The sequence below is a fragment of the Erythrolamprus reginae genome, chromosome 2 (assembly GCF_031021105.1).
Source record: "Erythrolamprus reginae isolate rEryReg1 chromosome 2, rEryReg1.hap1, whole genome shotgun sequence".
Taxonomy (NCBI): domain Eukaryota; kingdom Metazoa; phylum Chordata; class Lepidosauria; order Squamata; family Dipsadidae; genus Erythrolamprus; species Erythrolamprus reginae.
In genome coordinates, this window is record NC_091951.1 from 157,172,224 (window position 1) to 157,196,186 (window position 23,963).

At 41.1% G+C, this 23,963-nt stretch overlaps 1 protein-coding gene across 6 annotated transcripts; it reads right to left on the minus strand.

The window, feature by feature from the left end:
- Positions 1-11,164: 11,164 nt before the first annotated feature.
- CANT1 (calcium activated nucleotidase 1) lies at positions 11,165-23,483 on the minus strand. 6 transcript variants are annotated; one of them, XM_070740159.1, is made up of 4 exons: positions 23,363-23,483; positions 17,708-18,365; positions 14,435-14,638; positions 11,165-12,547 (listed from the first exon to the last, which is right to left on the minus strand). In XM_070740159.1, exons 1-4 carry the CDS (start codon positions 23,426-23,428, stop codon positions 12,177-12,179), a joined length of 1,299 nt encoding a protein of 432 aa, XP_070596260.1. In that variant the 5' UTR covers positions 23,429-23,483; the 3' UTR covers positions 11,165-12,176. The 6 variants fall into 6 exon arrangements, with proteins under 6 accessions (XP_070596260.1, XP_070596264.1, XP_070596261.1 ...); XM_070740163.1 differs by having other exon boundaries at positions 22,828-23,467; XM_070740160.1 differs by lacking the exon at positions 23,363-23,483 and adding an exon at positions 22,949-23,343.
- Between the last annotated feature and the right edge of the window lie 480 nt (positions 23,484-23,963).

Below are 23,963 nucleotides of genomic sequence, written 5' to 3' on the forward strand. Positions count from 1 at the left end.
TGAACACAGGACATTCCTCACATCAGCTGAGAGAATAGCCCTGTTCAGCAGATCATACTGAGGTCATAAGTGAAAGACTAAGAAAGTCTCCACCCTAGCAACATGGATTTAGAATTTGGATTCTAAAGTGAAATGAATCCAATTGCAGAGATTTCTATAACTTTTCCCAATCTACTTTGATCAATTTTGTTAAAATTTCTGCTGAAATGAATGGTCAGGTTAGGGTTGTATGGCTGTCTGAGGAATTCCGGGAGTTGAAGTCCAGAAGTCTTAAAATTGCCAAGTTTGCAGATCCCTGACCAAGAGCACAAGTGTGGCTGAATAAATTCCTATGCATTTCACAACGGAAAATAAAATAAGTACAGTGATACCTCATCTTACAAACGCCTCGTCATACAAACTTTTCGAGATACAAACCCGGGGTTTAAGATTTTTTTTGCCTCTTCTTCCAAACTATTTTCACCTTACAAACCCAAGCCGCCGCCACTGATGCCCCGCCTTCAGACTTCTGTTGCCAGCGAAGCGCCTGTTTTTGTACTGCTGGGATTCACCTGAGGCTCCCCTCCATGGGAAACCCCACCTCCGGACTTCCGTGTTTTTGCGATGCTGCAGGGGAATCCCAGCAGCGCAAAAATGGGTGCTTCGCTGGCAACGGAAGTCTGGAGGCTGGGTTTCCCACCGAGGGGAGCCTCAGCGAAATCGCAGCATCACAAAAACACGGAAGTCCGGAGGTGGGGTTTCCCATGGAGGGGAGCCTCAGGGAATCCCAGCAGTGCAAAAACGGGTGCTTCGGCTGGCAAAAGGGGTGAGTTTTGGGCTTGCACGCATTAATTGCTTTTCCATTGATTTCTATGGGAAACATTGTTTCATCTTACAAACTTTTCTCCTTACAAACCACATCCTGGAACCAATTAAGTTCGTAAGATGAGGTATCACTGTACAGTATTTGTACATTTAAGCAGATCTCTCAAATAAAGATGAATGGCATTAAATTCAAGTGAGACATTTTGCTTTTGGTCACATGGATGAGACTTGGAAGAATCAATCTACAATCTGGCTGCTATTAGTTCCCTTAGAGCATTTTTTTCAACTTTTGTCATAACAAGCTCTAGTGAAAATGATATATGACCTTATCCAATGCTAAATATGAGAAAAATGATGCCACTGCTCAGCAGAGTAGAAAAAAATAGCTTCATATTTACTCTGCACCCCTACATGCAATGAGCTACTGGTAATTACCAAGAAATGCCTGGATTAATGTCACACTGATTTTTGAAAGGTATCATTTTTAGTACCTATGCTAATCAGAATGAGATGTACAATCATGCTTCCTTCCTATAAATATATCTTAGGATGGATATATGTTTATCCCAGGCATGTTTAAATTCAGTTACTGTGGATTTACCTACCACATCTGCTGAAAGTTTGTTCCAAGGATCTACTACTCTTTCAGTAAAATAATATTTTCTCAAAAGCAACGTGAGAAAATATTATTTTACTGAAAGAGTAGTAGATCCTTGGAACAAACTTCCAGCAGACGTTGGTAAATCCACAGTAACTGAATTTAAACATGCCTGGGATAAACATAGATCCATCCTAAGATAAAATACAGAAAATAGTATAAGGGCAGACTAGATGGACCATGAGGTCTTTTTCTGCCACCAATCTTCTATGTTTCTATCTATGTGGGTTTGGAAATAAAGATTACAGAAAATATCCAGTGACAAGGAGCTATGGTCAAAACCTAATTTTACATGGCATATGCCAATAGTGTATATATGTGAATTAGAGAAGAGGCATGGGTATGGGACAGAGAAGGGACTTTTATTCCAAACTATTTTTATTCATGAACAGAGGTACTGAGGAGTTGTAGCATTGGTCTTGACAAGCTTTTGAACAGAAGTAGAAGAACATCAAAGAAGTTGCTTTTATAGACCATTAATTATGCATCTGTTCTATATAATCTTTCATGTAACAACTTGTAGATACCATCTCTTAATCTGGTAAAGGCTGGGTGAGTTTACAAATAGCATGAGCATATGTTCATGTAAAATGAGCATGAATCTATCTGTTCTACAGATTATATTGTAGCCTAGGGTGATAAGAAGGCTTCCTTTAGCAAAATGGTAACCATTGTTTTGACCACTGCAAATATGCAGCCATCTCAGAAAATTTAGATTTCACAAAAATGGTGAAAGAACCCTGCAGCTTTTTGTAACATTAGGAATAAATAGTGACAATGTTGTTTTTCAAATTGAAGTGTTCTTATCCCATACCAGAGTCCCAGTTTAAGATAAATAAATAAAAATTCACTGCAGGCGTAAACATCAAAGATGCAACTGAATGAAGCTTGTAAAGACAGTGTAGCACCTAAATATGAGGCTTGATGTGAATAATCTGAAATTAAGTTTATTTTCTCCCATTGGCACTTTGCAAATTGCATAGTATCTATCAATTGCTGTAAAGATTTTTAAAAATGGAGACATGTTATATTCACTTTGGATTGATTTCTTTCTTCTAGAATATGTTGATTCTTCTTGATACATAAGTATCAAGAATTTCAGATTGGAGGATGGTAACTTAAATTATAAAAACATTATTTAATGGTGTACAAGAGGATGATGACAAGTTGGAATTGTGATAAAGACTTTTAGCAATAATACAGTGATACCTCATCTTACAAACGCCTCGTCATATAAACTTTTCGAGATACAAACCCGGGGTTTATGATTTTTTTGCCTCTTCTTACAAACTATTTTCACCTTACAAACCCACCGCCGCTGCAAGGGGAGCCTCAGTGAAATCGCAGCATCGCAAAAACACAGAGGTCCGGAGGTGGGGTTTCGAGGACTTCGGTGTTTTTGCGATGCTGCGATTTCACTGATGCTCCCTTCACTGGGAAACCCCAACTCTGGACTTCTGTTGCCAGCGAAGCGCTCATTTTTGCGATGCTGGGATTCCCCTGCAGCACCGCAAAAACACAGAAGTCCGGAGGTGGGGTTTCCCATGGAGGGGAGCCTCAGGGGATCCCAGCAGTGCAAAAAACGGGTGCTTCGGCTGACAAAAGGGGTGAATTTTGGGCTTGCACGCATTAATCACTTTTCCATTGATTCCTATGGGAAACATTGTTTCGTCTTACAAACTTTTCACCTTAAGAACCTCGTCCTGGAACCAATTAAGTTTGTAAGACAAGGTATCACTGTATATGACTTGCAGTGGTCAAACTTCAATGCTTCAACTCAGGGGTGTTGGTAGAGTTTCTCACATGATTTGCCCACTTCGGGTCTTTCTACCACATTTCTATAGGAATAAGGCCAGGACTTTCACTTGGCCATTCCAAAACCTTTCTTCTGCTTTACCCATTCTTTGGTCATACAACTTCTGTGTTTTGGGTCACTGTCTTGCCACGTGAGCCACTTTCTCTTGAGCTTTCATTCGTGGACACATATCCTGATATTTCCTGTCAAATTTGCTGGTACAATTCAGAATTCATATAATTAATGATGAAAAGCCGTTCTGGTTCAGAGGCAGCAAAGCAGGTCCGAACCATGGAACAATCAGCACTTTGGTTCACAGATGGGATAGGGTTTTTTATGCTGCAATGCAGGATTTATCTTTCACCAAACACAACATTTTCCATTCAAGATAAAAAGTTTGGTCTCATCCATCCTTATTCTTCTGATAGCCTTGTGGCTTATCCACGTGGTCTTTTGCAAACTGTGGATGGACTATGTTTCTGGGAGAGATTTCCTTGTAACCTTGTTGTGCACACCATTGTTGTGCAGTGGTGGTGCTCATGAATACAAATATTTGCCAATGCAAGAGAGGTCTTTAATTCCTTATACTTACCCGGGGTTTTTTGAGACCTCCTGGAGGTCTTGCTCTTAGTGGGAACTTTACAACATGCATTATTTTTAAAGTTGGCTAATTGTTTCAATCTCTTTTATATCCTATGAGAGATTGCTGTTTCAGCACTGTTTTTAATCTTACTGGCAATAAATAATCTTATTCCATCCAGTTTTAATATGATGACCTAAAGGCAAAATATAAGATTACTGTAACTGTTTGGCTTTATGTGCATTTGACAAGCTGAAAGAAAATCTACTCCCTCCTTCTCTTTTTCTTACTTTTAATAACATTGACTTTTAAATCATAAGATGGATTATTTGTTTTCATCTCAACGGGAGACAGAGCAGTGGATTTTTGTCAAAATAAACATTTTGGAAATGGCAACAAGTCAGACAAATCGAGGCTTACTTACTGCTAAAGAAACAAGAGATTATCCTGGATAATCAATTAGATTCAACAGTGTCAAGAACTTCTCTTCTCATGGAAAAATTTCATCTTGATCTATAAAAAAAGAAATGACTAAAGCAGTGTTTCTCAGCCTTGGCAACTTTAAGATATGCAGAACATATGGCTGGAAGAATTCTGGGTGTTGAAGTTAAAGTTCTGCTGAGAAAATTCTGGAGTAAAGTTGTATTGGCTGGGGGATTCTGGAAGTTGAAGTACACATGTCTTCAGGGACAGGAAGGGAGAAAGAGAAAGAGAAAGAGGAAAGACAAATAAAAAGATGGGAAGAATGGAAGGAAACATAAGGAACTAAGGAAAGGAAGAAGGAAGGAGAATGAAGGAAAAAGAGAAGGAAGGAAGGAAGGAAGGAAGGAAGGAAGGAAGGAAGGAAGGAAGGTTATAATGAGAGTGAGTGTCTCAGGGAAGCCCTGCCTTAGTTCTTGGCCACCAAAGGTCCTTCCTCGGAACACGAGTCCCATGTTATGCCTACCATGCTGCCCCACACTGAGGTCACACAAAACCCTCATTCTGCCCTCAATGAAATCAAATTTGATACCCCTGTTATAGATAAATCAGAAAAAGTAAGAAGGTGACTATAACTTCTCAATACAGAGAAAACCTTTGCAAGGATTTTTTGAAGATGAATTGTGGGTCCCACAGTTTGATCTATGTGGATCACATGGATACAGAATATAAGGAACAAGGAGCCATGACCAAATTAGTTAATGGTTTCAATGAAACTATCAATGAAATATGAGTCAGAACAATAAACAAATGAAATGGTATGATTAAATGGATACAGAATTTAGATACAACTATAAATTTGCAATAATACAAATGTTAATAGCAGAGAGACATTAACACCAAATGTTAAAGAAACCTGGTAGGTTGTATATGAGTTTATTACTCCAGTATTAATTGCTAAAACAGACAATTCATTTATTAAAAGTTGGAAATGTAACAACCAAGTTGGTTTATTTTTCCATATTTGCTTGCAATTTAGTAAAGTCTAACAATTTTGGGAAATTACTTACAACAGCATGAAAAAATTAAAAGCTAAATTTTCTCTTAAACTTGTTATTTTTTAAAAAAGTAAATAATTACTAAATTTTATATTCGCACAAAATATTCTTAATTAGTTTTGCATATAGGTAACTATTACAAGAATATTTTATGAGTCTTTATGCAAAAAATATACACTACCTTCTGCAGAAGAATGCTAATTAAATTGTGAGAGTCTGTTTCAGTATCCGAAGTAACATCCTCTCTTAAAAGTAAATTTGATGCTGAATTCAATTTAATTTGGAAATCATATTTGAACTGTAATTCTACAGAGGCTTATATCATATTCAAATTTGGTTTTCTCTTAACATAAAGTCTTAATATTTTAACCTTCAAATAGATCTTCAGCTGCTCTGGCTGATGTTATTACAATCCCTTATTCATTTTATGATCTATATTCTGCTGATACATCACTTGAATGTTAACAATGATGCGGAGTTTAAAAATAATATGTTCAATTATTTAAAGCTAATTAAACACTGAAAAATATAACCTAGTCATATAATGCGTACGTGCCCTTTATTCTTGTTTTTTTCTGTTTCTTTTGTTCTCCTTTTTTCAGCAATTCTCTCTCTCTCTCTCCATCTATCCAAAAAAATCAGTGGTGAAATCCAAAGTATTTTATTAATAAATGTTTGTATGTATTGAAGTACTGTAGCTTTAAGATGTAGTGTTGCAAATTGCCATAAGGGGGAGCCAGAAAGCAGACTCCTCCTGCGATCTGTCAATAGGTGTCCCATCTCCAACATCCAACCAGGTTGTCTGAACCTAGGATATTTGCAAAATACGGAAAATAGGAACCATATATCTTAAATGTTAGCCAATCCCCCAGTAAAACAAGAGAGAGGTGAAGAGAAATCAAAGGCATTAAGAAAAATCTCAGCACGCGCACATAGATACAAGTAGTCCTCAATTTAAGACCACATTTGAACCACAAATTTCTGTTGCTAAGTGAAACATTTGTTAAGAGAATTTTGCCCCATTTTACGACCTTTCTTGCCACAGTTGTTAAGTGAATCTCTGCAATTGATTAGTAACCCAGTTAAGTGAATCTGGCTTCCCCAGTGACTTTGCTTGTCAGCAGGTCACAAAAGGTGATCACAGGACCCTGCAACTGTCATAAATATCAATCAGTTGCCAGGCATCTGAATTTTGATCATGAGGGGTGGGGATACTGGTGTTGTAAGTTGAGAACTGCCTGTAAAAGGTAAGACCAAAGTATATACTGTATACAGTGATCCCCCGGTTATTGCGTCGCCGACCATTGCAAACAGGCTAATTTGCGATTTTACAACCCGGAAGTCAAAACACCATCTGTGCATGCGTGCCCTTTTTTCTATGGGCACGCATGCGTAGATGGCGCCGGGCAGATCAGCTGCTGGGCGGCTTCCCTAGGTCTTCCCCCTCTTGCTGGCGGGAGGGCGAGCGGCGGGCATCAGCAAGGAGTTTCCCCACCGCCCACGCAAACTCCTCGCTGCCGCCCGTCCTTCGCCCGCCCACGCCGTTCATTCTCGCCGCTCCCCAGCTGAGTCCTGAAGCGAATTCGCTTCAGGACTCAGCTGGAAAGCGGCGAGAGCGAGCGTGAGCGAACGGCTTGTCCGCCGCCCGCTCGCGCATCGCCCGCCCACGCCGTTCATTCTCGCCGCTCCCCAGCTGAGTCCTGAAGCGAATTCGCTTCAGGACTCAGCTGGAAAGCGGCGAGAGCGAACGGCGAGAGCGAAGATTGGGGGCGGCACGGCTGTTTTAAAACGTCGCCGCCGGCATGGGGGGCTTGCCAGCACCCCCCGGACCCCCAACCCGGGTTTGGGGGGCTGCTAGGAAGCCCCCCATGCCGGCGGCGACGTTTTAAAACAGTCGCGCGGCTTTCCAATGAGTCCCGAAGACAAACGCGGAAGTTCGCCTTTGACGTTTGTCTTCGGGACTCAGTTGGGAAGCCGCGCGGCTGTTTTAAAACGTCGCCGCCGGCATGGGGGGCTTCCTAGCAGCCCCCCAAACCCGGGTTGGGGGTCCGGGGGGTGCTGGCAAGCCCCCCATGCTGGCGGCGACGTTTTAAAACAGCCGCGCCGCCCCCAATCTTCGGCTCCTCGCTAGCGCTGCGGAAGTAAAAACACCATCTGCGCATGCGCAGATGGTGTTTTTACTTCCGCAGCGCTACTTCGCGAAAACCCGCTCGTTGCGGGGGGTCCTGGAACGGAACCGCCGCAATGATCGGGGGATCACTGTATATCCTATTCACAATAATCAATATTGTAATCTTTTCTTTTGCGAGAAATCTGATTAACAAAATTTTAAAATAATCTCTCTCTTAGGACATTTGATTATTCTCTACTTTTTAAAAACAAAAGTCACTGTTTAAAAATAAAACTTTTATAGAGAACACAATGCTGTATCTGGAGATGTAAGATAAGGTTATTTCCCGAGAGGGAAAAGGGAGTAGCTTTTCCCAAACTTATCCCCTCTATTATAAATGACTTCCAAGCCAACACTACCATTAGTCTTGCCATCTAAAGCTCATGGGAAATGTTTTAATAAATCTAGAGGGCACCACAGTAAAGTGATTATAAGAGAGAGCAACCTGCCAACCAGTTCGCACAAAAATGGTAGAAAATTGGATTGGATTGCTGAATTCTGAACTTTCTTAAATAAATCTGAACTTAAATTTTAAAAAAATTGAGCCAAATCACACAGAATATAATCTTGGACATACAAGGATGGGGTTAAACCAATGGCTCAGGAGCTTAATCAGAAATTTATTTTGTAGATTATGTAGATTAGCTTTCTGACTGTGTTTGGGCTGCCTGATTCAGCAGAAGTCAAACATCCATGGGTCAAAGAGGCAGACAGTCTCAATTAAAAAAAAAATTAGCATGATATCCAAATATGACTTTAATTAGCTAATTTACACAAAACTGAGGATGTTTGACAATTGAACAGTATTTCTAACTGGGATCTGAAATTAACTAATACATAGAAGTATTTGAAATACTTAATACATTGTGAAGTATTTGAAAAAGAATGACATCTTTTATCCTTCTCTTAGAAATCAGATGTCTAGTTGCGTTTTTCTAGAGTTCTGGCATTTTGCCGACAAGAAGGTTCCTACTATGGTAACTAAAATTCAAATCATTATTTTTGCTTCTTGTTATCAACCCCTTCATAACAAAGACATAGCACACAAAGAACTAGAGTGATGCTAATGAACTCACATTTATATATTGTATCTGGGCCTCCAAGAAAAACAAAATCCTTAAATTGTCACTAAGTAATCCTTTAAACTTTGAACTATGGTGCTGGAGAAAACTCCTGCTGAGTACCTTGGGCTGCAAGGCAATCAAACCGGTCAGTCCTACAGGAGATCAACCCTGACTGCTCTTTAGAAGGCCAGATTCTGAAGATGACACTCTAATACTTTGGCCACCGAATGAGAAGGAAGGAGTCACTGGAGAAGAGTCTGATGCTGGGAACGATTGAGGGCAAAAGAAGAAGGGGACGGCAGAGAATGAGGTGGCTGGATGGATGGAGCGAGTGAAGCAGTCCGCATGAGCTTAGATGGACTCCAGAGGATGGTAGAGAACAGGAAGGCTGGAGGAATGTTGCCCTGAGGTCAGACTCGCAATAATAATAATAATAATAATAATAATAATAATAATAATAATAATAATAGATTTGTATGCTGCCCCTTCCGAAGACTCAATGGGTCCAACTTCGTGACTAACAACAACAATCATTTTAACCAATTTAATTCTTATTAGCAGATTACAAAACCCAATTCAATTTTATAGGCCATATTCTCAATACAAAATGGGAGGCAGATATCAAAATGTGGCTTTGGGTGTCTAAACTCATTCGTTATTTTTTGTATGTTTTGGACTCTTACATTTCATATTTAAATCTTAAATATATATATAGCAGCAAATGCCAACACACACAAATACTGATTGGGCTTGACCCATTTGATGTAAATGCTAGCCACGCCCCCAGGGAGTTTGCTGATCCTTCCAAGGGAAGCTGATAAGAGCTCTTTATGTCACCAATGTCACAAGTAAGTACAGTAGCGCCACCTAGTGATCAGCCTTTCTGAATTTCACACAATATTCAAACTATCATTATTTCTATTCTACCCTTCCTACATATGCATCACTTTATGGTTTATGTTTTAAGATACAAACCCAAAGTATTAGGTGGAAGTGTTTGAGGAACATCTACATAAATCCCCCACTAGAATTGCATCCAATTTTATATGATATCTGGACTTCAGCAAAGTCTTTGATATGGTTCCACATAAAGAACTGATAGATAAATTAGTGAAGATTGGACTTAATCCCTAAATAGTTCAGAGGATTTGCAGCTGGCTGAAGCGTAGATATCAGAGGGTTGTTGTTAATGGCGAGTATTCTGAGCAGAGCCTGGTTACAAGCAGTGTGCCACAAGGGTCTGTTCTGGGTCCTATTCTTTTTAATATGTTTGAGAGGGACATAGGGGAAGGTTTGGTAGGGAAGGTTTCCCTATTTGTCGATGACTCTAAAGTGTGCAATAGGGTTGCTATTTCTGGAGGCGTCTGCAATATGGCAAACGATTTAGCTTTACTAGATAAGTGGTCAAAGCAATGGAAACTGCAGTTTAATGTTTCCAAATGTAAAATAATGCACTTGGGGAAAAGTAATTCTCAATCTGAGTATTGTATTGGCAGTTCTGTGTTAGCAAAAACTTCAGAAGAGAAGGGTTTGGGGGTAGTGATTTCTGACAGTTTCAAAATGGGTGAACAGTGCAGTCAGGCGGTAGGGAAAGCAAGTAGAATGATTGGCTGCATAGCTAGAGGTATAACAAGCAGGAAGAGGGAGATTGTGATCCCGCTGTATAGAGCGCTGGTGAGACTCCATTCGGAATACTGTGTTCAGTTCTGGAGACCTCACCTACAAAAAGATATTGATAAAATTGAATCGGTCCAAAGACAGGCTACAAAAATGGTGGAAGGTCTTAAGCATAAAACGTATCAGGAAAGACTTCATGAAATCAATCTGTATAGTCGGGAGGACAGAAGGGAAAGGGGGGGCATGATCGAAACATTTACATGTAAATATGTTAAAGGGTTAAATAAGGTTCAGGAGGGAAGTTTTTTAATAGGAAAGTGAACACAAGAACAAAGGGGCGCAATCTGTGGTTAGTTGAGGGAAAGATCAGAAGCAACGTGAGAAAATATTATTTTACTGAAAGAGTAGTAGATGCTTGGAACAAAGTTCCAGCAGGCGTGGTTGGCAAATCCACAGTAACTGAATTTAAATATGCCTGGGATAAACATATATCCATCCTAAGATAAAATATAGGAAATAGTATAAGGGCAGACTAGATGAACCATGAGGTCTTTTTCTGCCGTCAATCTTCTATATTTCTATGATGTTCTGTGAAAGAGAAACTGTCGTTAAATAGCAAGGGTGAATATTTTGCATGTACATTAGCTGAGCATCAGTATCTAAAGGGAATTACCAGTTGGAAAGGGGAATATTGAGTACGATGAGCACAATTGTTTGGTATAAAGCACATTCCTTTATATTTACACACATTTATGGCACAACCTTCAGCTATATACAATTTGGCATATCCAAAAAAAATCATTACATTTTTAAAATAATTTTGTAGCTCGTCTTCCTTAATGTTTGTATTTCTTAAGCATATATTTTTTATCTTACCTGCTTAAAAGCTGGCATGTTATGACTGTCATCACATTTTTGTTTCATTTCAGGTAATAGGTAAAAAGGGAAAACAGGTTAAAAGTATAGGAAAGTATAAATAAAGTATAGGTAACTCCAGGTAACTTTCAGAATATAAAAGCTGTTGATAATTTATTTGAAAAAATAAGACACAGTGCTGGGATTGAAATAAAACTTACAGAAAATGTCCAACAATGAGGAAGAGACATGGAAGCAATGTAAGTTCACCTGCCCATTTTATTACACATAAAGGAGGAACGAGGAATACTTAAAATTCTGCATCTGGAATAACTTTAGAACCCGATTCCAGCTACACTGTTTTCAATAGATATTGTTTCATAACACTTTATTTTTTTTAAGTGAAGGATCACAAAAAACTATATATATATATATTAGGTTTCTTACCAATAAGAAGCTTGATTTCTCAATATTAAGATTACCAAAAGGAAACTCTTTGTCTTTAGAGACAAGGGCAGAACAGAACCTTTCGAAACAGAAAATGAGCCTTTTGTTCTAGAAAGTTCCAAGTTATGGCATCAGCTCCTTTTCTGCTGTTATCACAAGGTTTCCTGATTAAAGGCCAAAGTCCCACCTGCAATTTCTTATCAAAAACAGGTGCAGACCAAATTAAAATGACTGTTGCAGGGACAATAGATAAGCAGAGTCAAAGGGAAACTTTAGAAATGTTTGACCAATCTCTTTGCTGAATAACTCTGGGTTTGAAGATTTTCTCTTCTCAGCAAAGGCACATGTGAATAGTCAGGGGACAGGAGGGTGGAGGGAATAATAAGGCAATTCATTAGGTTTGCTCTGCCAAATTAACAGCCTGATTGAATAAAGGAGAGGGGACTAAATCCTAGGACGCAATAGAACATAGGGGGGGAAAAGGCTGTACAGGCTTTGTACCACTAGGAGGCAGCACAGAAACAAGCTACTGCCAAATAGTTTTTAAGAGGTGAAAACTATGCCAAGGGAAGCTGTCAATGTCCCATAATGCTCTGCAGCAAAAACACAGAGTAAATAAAACAGGAACAGAACTTCCGCCACGTCACATCAGTTCATCTGACCTCCTTAAAAATATGATTTCTTTTAATTAGATAAAAATCTTTTTAATCAGATAAACTCAATACCCTCATATTTGACGGAACCGATGCGAGTTTCAGGTAACAGGCTACGTCCATCCAGCGTGAAGGCAGTGATATAGGTTGCCACATGTCCAGCATCCTCTTCAGATTTTAACGCCACGATGATCTGATCATCGGTGTCAGGGACAAACTTGAAGGAGGAGAAGCCGTGGGTGGGGATGATGTCACCAATATGGCTCACAGAGATATCAGTGAAGTCTGGTGTGGCGCTCAGAAGCAAGTTGGTGCCACGATGCTCATCCTCCTGCTCGTTGTAGCGTCCATGGCTGGCACGGCGTGGCAGGAAGAACCAGCGCTGCAGTCTCTCACTCCAAGAGGCAGACTCGTGGATCAAGTAACCTGGGAAGGATATAGAACCAAGGTATTTATTTTATTTTATTTTATTGGATTTATATGCCGCCCCTCTCCGAGGACTCAGGGCGGCTCACAGCATGTACAGAAAAACAGGAAACAATAATAACAATCCAATTATACCTTAAAAAACAATCTTAAAATTCTAATTAAAAACTATCAATATCATTCATTCAGCAGTCAAACTAAGCATTCATCGGTCAGGGGGGAAGGTCTAAGGAACCCCAAGATGAGTTTTTAAACTTTTTTGGAAGGCAAGGAGGGTGGGGGCAGTGCAAATCTCTGGGGGGAGCTGATTCCAGAAGGCCGGGGCCCCCACAGAGAAGACTCTTCCCCTAGGTCCCGCCAGCCGACATTGTTTGGTCGACGGGACCCTAAGGAGACCAACTCTGTGGGACCTCATCAGTTGATGGGATTCGTGCGGCAGAAGGCGGTCTCGGAGATAATCTGGTCCTATGCCATGTAGGGCTTTATAGGTCATAACCAACACTTTGAATTGTGTCCGGAAACAAATTGGTAGCCAATGCAGTCCGCGGAGTGATGGTGAGATATGGGCATTTCTTGGAAGGCCCAAGACTGTTCGTGCGGCTGCATTTTGGACGAGCTGAAGTTTCCGAACACTCTTCAAGGGTAGCCCCATGTAGAGAGCATTGCAGTAGTCGAACCTTGAGGTGATATCCTCAAGCATAATCAGAAAGACTTTACAGACTAACAGGACTGGAAGGATCATGGATGGAGTCCATTAAGTAGCAATATAGCAATAGCACCTAGACTTATATACCGCTTCACAGTGCTTTTAAAGCCCTCTCTAAGAGGTATACAGAGTCAGCATATTACCCCCAACAATCTGGGTCCTCATTTTACCCACCTTGGAAGGGTGGAAGGCCGAGTCAATCTTGAGTCTGGTGAGATTTGAACTGGTGAACTACACCAGCAGTTAGCAGAAGCAGCTTGCAGTACTGTACTCTACCTAACGTCTGTTGTTGATGGGGGGGGGGTGTATTATTTTATTCTTATTATTACTTTTATTTCCTTGTAAGCTGCCTTCAGTAACCATGTGTGAGTAGGCGGCAATATACAATTTCTAAATAAATAACTAAGTTTTTTAGTGCAACTGCCGGCTCAAGGACAAAGTTCCAAGGAAGAAGAACCATAGTATTACAAGATTAAACAATGATGGTAGAAACTTTATAGATATTGATCTGGATAAATCATAGCCAGCATAAGAATAGACATTCTATACTGCCTTCTCTAAGGACACTTATAGTTTTCATCCTCAAAATCCTCTTTGACTATTTAATTAAGTGTGCATAAACCTTCATTTTACAAGAAACGAAGTACAGTGGTACCTCTACCTAAGAACGCCTCTACTTATGAACTTTTCTAGATAAAAACCGGGTGTTCAAGGTTTTTTTGCCTCTTCTCAAGAACCATTTTCCACTTACAAACCCGTGCCTTCGAAACTGTAACTGGGAAAGACAGGGAGAAGCCTCCGTGGAGCCTCTCTATGAATCTCCTGGGAGGAAACAGGGCCGGAAAAGGCAGGGAGAAGCCTCCGTGGGGCCTCTCTAGGAATCTCCTGGGAGGAAACAGGGTTGGAAAAGGCGGGGAGAAGCCTCCATGGGGCCTCTCTAGGAATCTCCTGGGTGGAAACAGGGCTTCCACCCTCCCTGTGGTTTCCCCAATCGCACACATTATTTGCTTTTACCTTGATTCCTATGGGAAAAATTGCTTCTTCTTACAAACTTTTCTACTTAAGAACCTGGTTACAGAACGAATTAAGTTCATAAGTAGAAGTACCACTGTATTAGAAGCAGAATTATGCATAACACTTAAGCTGTTGGCAGGTTTATTACATTGATAACAGAAACTCACCTGGAGATTTGATCCCGGCTGCAGTCCGGAGTGCATTGTAATTAACCACCCAGTTCTCGTGAGCCACGTCACCTTTGTAGCCAATGACTTTCACCCATTCTGGATTTTGATTGAGCACCTCTCCGGTAGTTGTAGTCCATTCCTTGCCCAGGCCTCCCACGTAGAGGTGCTCATCCTTCACTGCCAACCATTCTGCCTTAAATCCTGAGCAAAATGTGAGACAATGCAAAGTAGGCAACACTTATCCACCGCCCACACACTTCCCTTAAGACAGGCACCATAGTTTCTCCAGTAGATTGAAAAGGGTCTGTCTGATCTTTAAGACAAATATTAACATTTCTCAGGATTGGTTCAAAGCATGAGTATAATAAAGACTAACCAAAGGTCTATGGAGTTTCTCAAACATCCAAGTCATGATTGTCCCAAAGATACTTTTTCCAAGTGGCAACTGGATTTCCTTGTTTTTTGGGTTTGAAAAATGTTTCGCTTGTGCGTCCTTCTATTCCCCATCAGAAGAAGCTTCTTGGATGAGAAGTGAAACATTTCCAAACAAAAAACCCGAGAAGATCCAGTTGTCTTTTGGAAAAAAAAGCACCTTTGAGACAATTTGACCAAATTACTTGAACAATTATTTCCTTCAACATAAACTTGCCTCCTCTACCATCAATCTGTCTCTTATTTTTTAGGTGCTTCCAGACAGCCTCTGATATTACCACCTCTTTATTCTTCCAATGTAAGTTGAAATTTATAAGAGCCGGGGTGGGCGCAGTGGTTAGAGTGCAACACTGCAGGCTACTTCAGTTAACTGCTAGCTGTAGTTCAGCAGTTCAAATCTCACCACCGGCTCAAGGTTGACTCAGCCTTCCATCCTTCTGAGGTGGAGGACCCAGATTGTTGGGGGAAATATGTTGATTCTGTAAACTGCTTAGAGAGGGCTGTAAAACACTATGAAGCAGTATATAAGTCTAAATGCTAGTGATAAAGTGCAACATACTTTCCCCAAACCATCTGACGTAGTTTCTATGTCTTCTATTTCTTTGCTTCAGAGGTTCTGGGAACTTTTGAGCCTGGAAAACCTTTCAGGGGGTCCACAAGACCAAATAAATTATTTTTTTAAATTAACTAATGCAATAAATAGCAATAGATAAAGCCTACATTAACCAAAATTCTTTGGTGTCCTCCATTATTTTTTAAGAATGTACAATAACCCTCAACTTACTACTGGTCATTTGGCAACCATTCAAAGTTATGACGGACCTACCTGATGGGGTACTTACAACCCAAATTTGAGGTTCTGATAGTTGCCCCCCCCCCCCCCCCCCCGTCATGGTCATATGACTGCACTTTTGGACATGTTTATGGCCACTTGTATCATTCTGCAGTTGTATGACCAGATTTTACAATGGTTTTGTTGAAAATGGACATTTACTTCTGGTTTTCAGCAAATCCAGCCCATAGCAAATCATGGGTTAACAGCTATGGCTTTTGCTTAATGACCCCTGTTAAAAAGGTCATAAAGTTGGGTTGGTCACAAGACCAATCCAATTTATAACCATTGTGACTTACAGCCATAATAGGCAGACTCCATTACAGTTATAACTCAAGGACTAACTGTAAAAGGGGTCCTAAGACCAAAATGTTTGAGAACTGCTGATTTACATTACTATATTCTGCAGGTAAAAATGTCTTGCCATGATTTTTATATGGGTTATAATCTTGTCATAAGTCATAATTTATAAAACATCTGCAGCAGCTCAATACATCCCTTCAATGTTTTACAACAGACATCATTTTTATCAGATTTTTTTTGTTAAAAAACCCTTCATAATACTTGAAAACTGTTCCATCTTTTTCTTTTTGCAGTTTTAACGGTATTTCTATAAACTGCCCTGAATCATTAAAGGTGTGAGAAACAAGACATGCTGAATAATTTAGTATAAAAAGCTATAGCTACAGTGGTACCTCTACTTACGAACTTAATTCATTCTGTGACCAGGTTCTGAAGTAGAAAAGTTTGTTAGAAGAAGCAATTTTCCCATAGGAATCAATGTAAAAGCAAATAATGCGTGTGATTGGGGAAACCACAGGGAGGGTGGAGGCCCTGTTTCCTCCCAGGAGATTCCTAGAGAGGCCCTATGGAGGCTTCTCCCAGCCTTTTCCACCCATTTCCTCCCAGGAGATTCCTAGAGAGGACCCATGGAGGCTTCTCCCCGCATTTCCCAGCCCTGTTTCCTCCCAGGAGATTCCTAGAGAGGACTCACGGATGCTTCTCTCCACCTTTTCCAGCCCTGTTTCCTCCCGGGAGATTCCTGGAGAGTCCCCACAGAGGCTTCTCCCTGCCTTTTGTGGTTACAATTTTGGGGGCTCGGGTTTGTAAGTGGAAAATGGTTCTTGAGAAGAGGCAAAAAAAATCTTGAATACTCTGTTCTTATCTAGAAAGGTTTGTAAGTAGAGGCGTTCTTAGATAGAGGTACCACTGTACTGTAGTCTTCGGAGTAGAAGACATACTTCTTCCCTCCTAAAAGAGGCTGAAAATTTGGGTGCATCTTATACTCCAAATGTAGTCCATTATCCGCCCCCCACCCTTCGGTCTCTGTGTGTCCTCTTCCTGGCTGCAGAGATTGCCACAGACAATGGCTAGCAGTTTTGGACTCCATGCCTTGCGTTTTCAGCCTCCAAATGCTCCATTTGAGAGCTATTCAAGGCTGCAGTGATCTCCAGAGCAGATTGCAGCGGATTACCATCTCCACCCATCGCGTTTTTGGCCTCTGCCTGATGCGTTTTAGGCCTCTGCACACCCCATTTTTTGCCTCTGTTGCGTCGCGTTTTTGGGTGGCAATATGCTTTGTGGATCCCTGTAGCCTTAAACAGCTCTCAAATAAAGAGTTTGCAGGCTGAAAACGTGAGAGGTGCAAAGCCCCAAAAAGCAACCCGGAACAGCTGCTATCTTCTTACAACTTCTGTGCTATGCTTGCTTTACTCCCTGGAGCTCCCTCCAACAATCAGCTGTGCTTTTGAAGCTACTTAGTAGCCCCAATGAGGTGTGTGCGAGCAAAGCGAGTGTGAGCGCACACACACTCACAACCAGTGGACTAATATGCTGAAGCTGACCAGACTAAGGATGCTGGTAGGCACAGGCAGATTTCCCCCCCTCGTTTTCCTCCCCCAAAACAAAGGTGCGTCTTATACTCCAGTGAGTCTTATACTCTGAAAAATACAGTAAAGGTTAGGGAGCCTTCCCGTACAAAACCTAGAACCTAAACCTAAGCTCACCTTTGTCAACCGTGCCATCTCCATCAGATAGTATCACCCAAGGTACTACCCTGGTGTCATCAATCTGGTAGACCACACCCGTTCGATCATCCACGGCATAGAGTTTACCATTAAAGACCACCAGTTCAGAAAGCTCCATGCCACGTCCTTTTTCCGCCAGGTGAGATTCCAGTATATGGTCCTTTGTATCCCACTCAACGGAGACATGGTCCCCACTGGCTGACAATGTGAGATAACCCTTCTTCAAGTAGCTGAACCAGGTGTGCTCAGTGGGACCTTTGGAGTTTGTGTCAAGGTCAGCAATGAGTCCAATACGGTACCGCACACCTTCTGGGATCCGCTGGGGTGATGACAATGGGTAAGTGTCATTATACCTTTCATTGGGTAGAACGTTAAGCCTCCAGGTATGAGCATTGAGAGGAATTGGCCTGTTCGTAGGGGATGAACGCTGGAAACAAAGGAGAAGCAACACTATGACAAGGGCCAGAGTGGTCACCACAATGGCCTTCCAACGCAGGCGGAAACGGGGGTCAGCTGCTTTGGTCATGGACGCCAGCACTGGAAGACTGCCCACACTAATCCTCAAGGGATTCAGAGTATCATCCCATTGCAAGCGTGGACGAGTTGAGATGGGCATCAGCCTGAGGTTCCAGGGAACCTTGGAAAGAAAAGACAGGGTCAGCATGAAAGGATGGAGATAATGAACATACTAACTGAGTACTGTGGTAATTGCCCAGGTCTAGAGGAGAAGGACAAGAAAAAGACAAGAAACCACAGAAAGAGCTGTCAGACAATTAACTGAGAAATTCTGCAGTGGAACAGGAAACAAGTAGGCTGTCGTCCTTCCCAGAATTACATTACTTGGATACCTGGTGGAGCTGGAGGAAATTGCATATGAGAAATTGACACATAGAAAGCAGAACTGCCAAATGACTAAGGAATTTTTGGTGGTTAATGGCTTTCTCTTTAATCATGAATTGGTTAACAAAATATAGATTTAAAACCTTATTAAATGAGTCTTGTTAAAATAACCTAGCTTACAATCTGTCATTTTGCCTTTCTTCCAAAGAATTTAGGATAGCATTAATACCCTTTTATTGGCAAAAACACCTCTGCATGGTAGGTCAGGATAAAAGACATGACTTGAGCGAGACCACTCATTAAGCTCTATCCAAGTTAAGTCTAAATCCTTTGCCACAGAGGCTGTTCACATACAAAACTATCCTACGCTGCTTGAAGATAATGATATCTTTAAAGCTAACCATAAGACCAAAATAGCAAACAGCAGTATACTTACAAAGTGATCCCAACTTACATAATTTGTTCTCAACAATTAAAATAAACTCATAATAATCAGTTAAATCGTTGCTGCTAAACTAATTAAAAGTGAAATTTCAACCCCGAACAAAATGGTACTGGAAGGTGGCAAATAGGAACATAAAAAATGGTGTGCTAAAGTTAATGTAACACACATTCCTTCACCTCTAGCATTTTTTTCAATCCAATTTCCCTCTCCGTATCAATGGGTAAGTTCCATGGCTGTGACCAATAGTGACCACCAAAGTTTCTACATGCTCTTTCAGAAAGCACTAGATTTAATACTTCACCTAGCACTAGGAAATACCCCCTACTCTTTTCATTATACTGAGAAGAAATTAATACTCCTTACAGACCTGTTTGATTGCTCCAGAATCATATCTCGCTGGAACCTCAAGGGAGAAACTTCACTAACAGAATGCAACAGGTGGCAAAGCTCAACTCCTCCTCCAGAAGGATTGAGGAAATTACAATCAGGAAATGTCAACAGGTCAAAAAGATTGCTGACTAGTCCAACCGGTTTCACTGAAAGACCCAAAAGGCATTTTTTTTCTTTTCTGCTCAAACAACTTATATAACAGTTCTCCCTGTGTTACTCTGCATCTACTACCGGTAGATTTATCATACATCCGGGATTAGATAAAACAACATTGCAATGAAATAGTAAAGGGAAAGGAGGCTCTTTTTTTAATGGTAAACATCCAAGATGCCCATGGAGACTGAAAATCAGATGTTAAATTTCCATCAATTCCACAGCCAATTTACCCATAAGAATCTCTTTGCTGGAAGTTATACGAAGAGCTGAAAACATTTTTTTTTCCATTGACAACTCTCAATTGGTGCAATGACAGTGCTGCACCAGAAGTCTTCCTGAATGAGACATTCTGGGAAATAAAAATATTTGATGAGGGATAAATTGCTAAGGCAAGATTTGGCATCTTTGTGCCCAGGCAAGGATCCTATCAAGAGAAGTAATTGCTTCAGCCTTTTACAAAAATGCCTAGAGAAACTTCACAGCATTCCAGAGTTTTGAATATACAGTAAATATCACTGGGACCCAGAGTGAAGCAAATCAATTGATGGAAGCAGGTCTGGCAAAAAAGAAAAGCATGTACATACAGCTGTTGCAAGGACCCAAGATTGTCACTGCTGTTCTGGGCTTCCCTGCTCCAATTATGCATTATCTTTCTTTTTCCACTATCAACATGTTTTTGGCTGCTACTGCAGCAGCATAATTCAGGTATTTCATAACAGGGATGAAAAACCAGAGCAAACTGAAGCTTATTGAGTCTGTCATCTGCACCTCTATAACTGTCTGGTTTGGTGCTGCAACCCAACAGGACTGACACAGACTTCAGAGGGTAATCAGAACTGCAGAAAAAACAATTGCTGCCAATCTGCCTTCCATCAAGGATCTGTATACTGCACGAGTCAAAAAGAGGGTTGTGAAAATATTTACTGACCCCTCACATCCTGGACATAAACTGTTTCAACTCCTTCCCTCAAAACGTCTCTACAGAGCATTGCACACCAACACAACTAGACACAAGAGCAGTTTTTTTCCTGAACACCATCACTCTACTAAACAAATAATTCCCTCAACACTGTCAAACTTTTTACTAAGTCTGCACTTCTATTTCTACTAGTTTTTTCTCATCATTCCTATCACCCTTTTCCTTCCACTTAAGACTGTGTGGCTGTAACTTGTTGCTTGTATCCTAAGATTTTTATTAATATGGATTGTTTCTCTGTTGCTTACTTGACCCCTATGACAATCATTAAGTGTTGTACTATATGATTCTTGTCAAATCTATATTTTCTTTTATGTACACTGAGAGCATATGCACCAAGACAAATTCTTGGTGTGTGCTCCATCACACTTAGGCCAATAAATTCTATTCTATTCTATTCTTTTATTTGTTTATTTGTCCAATACACAATACATATAGAAGAGAATAGACATGAGGTAATATATATAAAGAAAAATATAAAATAGAGGAGAAGATATATGAAAGGAAGAAAATATATATGATATATGAGATAAAGGAAAGACAATTGGACAAGGGATGAAAGGCACACTGGTGCACTTATGTACGCCCCTTACTGACCTCTTAGAAACCTGGAGAGGTCAATTGTGGATAGTCTAACAGAGAAATGTTGGGGGTTAGGGGTTGACACTATTGAGTCTGGTAATGAGTTCCATGCTTCGACAACTCGATTGTTAAAGTCATATTTTTTACAGTCAAATTTTACAGTCAAATTCTATTCTATTCTGAAAAGGCTGCTGTTGTCTTCATCAACTCCTTGCTTGGGGGAAGAGAAGGCAATGGAAGGCAAGTCAGGAAAGGGCATAAGGATGGACCAGAATGATCAGCATCTGTATCACCAGATACCCCCCCCCCCAATGGCTGTGACCTAAATCACAGAGGTCTGCTGCCATCCTATTTGTGCCCCCCTCCCTCTGAAAGCTGACACTAGCCTTGCAGGTTAAAGAAAACAAATTCATCCCATCATAAAGAGCAAAAAGCAACAGCAAACATAGGTTGGCAAAGCCTCCGAGGACTGGAAACTGTAATATGATTAACTGAAAAAATGCCTTACCTAAATCCAAGATAAAATGAAGTTTGGGGGGGCGGGGGAGAGGGGGGGTGCAAACAGAAGCCAATCACATTTAAGAAAAAGGTGGGGAATGCATTTCCCTCTCAATCTCACCAGTTCTTCCTGAAAAAATCTAGGCAAAAGAAACAAAAACCAACCCCCCCTACATTTCCCCTTTTCTAACCACTCACCGACCAGGCTCCTCCCCACACCGGGAACAACCGGAGGAGGGAAGATCTTTCTGCAGCGAGCCCTCCCTCCAAAATGACAGCAGATCCCAACATGCACCACACGCCCGAGAGTTTACTACAGATCCCGACACCCCCTAGTTTAATCAAGAGATTTCACTTCCTGTGCAGAGAAAGACTACATTTCCCACCATTCATTTACACAAGAAATAAACGAGGCCGAAAGCAAGAGGTGAACTATTAAGTACAATACGCCGTTAACTGTTGGTTCAGTAATAATGCATTGCACATCCCGATAGGTATCATCTAAACATAGAAAACATCGCAATCAAAATATGCAAGAAATAATACAAATTCAACCAATTCGGCTCCTCTTTGTTACGTGCGGCTACTTATGCCCATCCCTTCTGTGGGGGAAAAAATCAGTGAACGTGGTGGATAAGCAGAGAATAAGCAACTAATCCGTCTTGAGCAATTAACCTGTTTTCCTAACCACTATCGCGAGGCCCATTTCTGTCAAATGAGTTGGCACACCTGTGCCAGGCACCTGGATCGGAGAGGGGCGGCATACAAATCTAATAAATTATTACTTTTGTTATTATTATTATCACAGCTATCGCTATGTCAAATGCTACAGGGGCAACAAAAAACATGCTTTTTTGCAAGGGAATGCAGGCGGAATGTAGTAAATTGCCTTGTGCGGTTTGTTTTTATCCCGTTTGCTCACAAAATAAATAAATAAATCAAAACGCTGTTGAAACTATCCTATGAACGATTTTCATTCAGAAAAAAAGCAGCAGAATATATTATTACTGGAGAGGTTTTTATTATAGCCTGCATAAGGTATCCGTCCTCTGCTCAAAGTGGCACGGCTTCAATCCACATCTCCAACTAAGCTGAATTGCAAAGTAGTGAGATTCGCCCGTTACATCAACATCGGGAAGACTTTTAGGTCTCCAGCACTTACACCAAACGAGGGCGATTATTTGCAAGAAGTATTTTCAGCTATAGGTGTACCTCGGGAGGCGATTTCTTCCATAATAACGAACATTTGGAATTTTTTCATCCGATTCCCAATACAGTACCTCTATTGATACACCCAAATCGTTTTTCACTTTCGGCGCGTTGCTCGACTTACAGAGTGAAACTAGAGCTTTTGCTGCAGAGGGCACAGAAATCCTGGAGTTTGCATAAACAAAACCCAGATATACTTTTATTTTTGCCTTTTGAGCAGCGTTTGAGCCGTCTGAGCAGCGCACAAAAGGAAGCCCCCGCGAGGGTCTTCGTTGAACGACCTCAACGAGCTTTCTTAGCCTCGGACATTGGAGCAGATCACCTGCCCCGTCGGCGAGGCTGCTGTAAGGTCCAAGAACGCTCGGACGGGGTTGAGAACTCCCGGAGCTTTAACGCCCGTTCCAAACCAGGCGTTCGGAGCCATTTCCCGGGGCGGCTTTAGATTGGATGAGGTCATAAATCTTGTGTGTTCCCGAACTATGAACGGAACGAACGCCGCCCGCTGCCTCCCCGCTCCCCTCGCACACGCTCGCCTCACCGGCGAAAAGGCTTCCGAGGCTGCTCGGAGGAGGGAGGGTGGATGGGTGGGTGGGCTCGCCACCATTTTTATACGGCCCTCTTAGCCCGCCATCTTAAGCTACCCAAAATACCACGCTCGATAGGGGCCAGAGCATTTCGGGTAATTTAAGATGGCGAGCGCTCGGTTTTGTTTTGTTTCTCGCAGAGACGTCCTGGCTGGTCATGTTCTCCCTCTACAAAACTCGTTTGAAGTATTTGGGATAAGCTAGAATAGAGTAGAGTAGAACATAATAGAAAAGAATAGAATATAATTCTTTATTGGCCAAGTGCGATTGGACACAAGGAATTTGTCTTTGGGTGCATATGCTCTCAGTGTAATGAAAGAAAATATACATTTGCCAAGAATCATGAGGTACAACACTTAATGATTGCCATAGGGGTCAAATAAACAATCAGGAAACAATATTAATAAAATCGTAAGGATACAAGCAAAGCGCTCCTTGGGACTCTCAGCAGTTGCTGGTCTTAGCTAGGCTGTTAGGGAAGCAAAATTTAGAGGAGAGGATGCAGCTCTCCCTAGGTATTCCGTAGTCTTTTTAACTCTTCTCATGGATTTTACC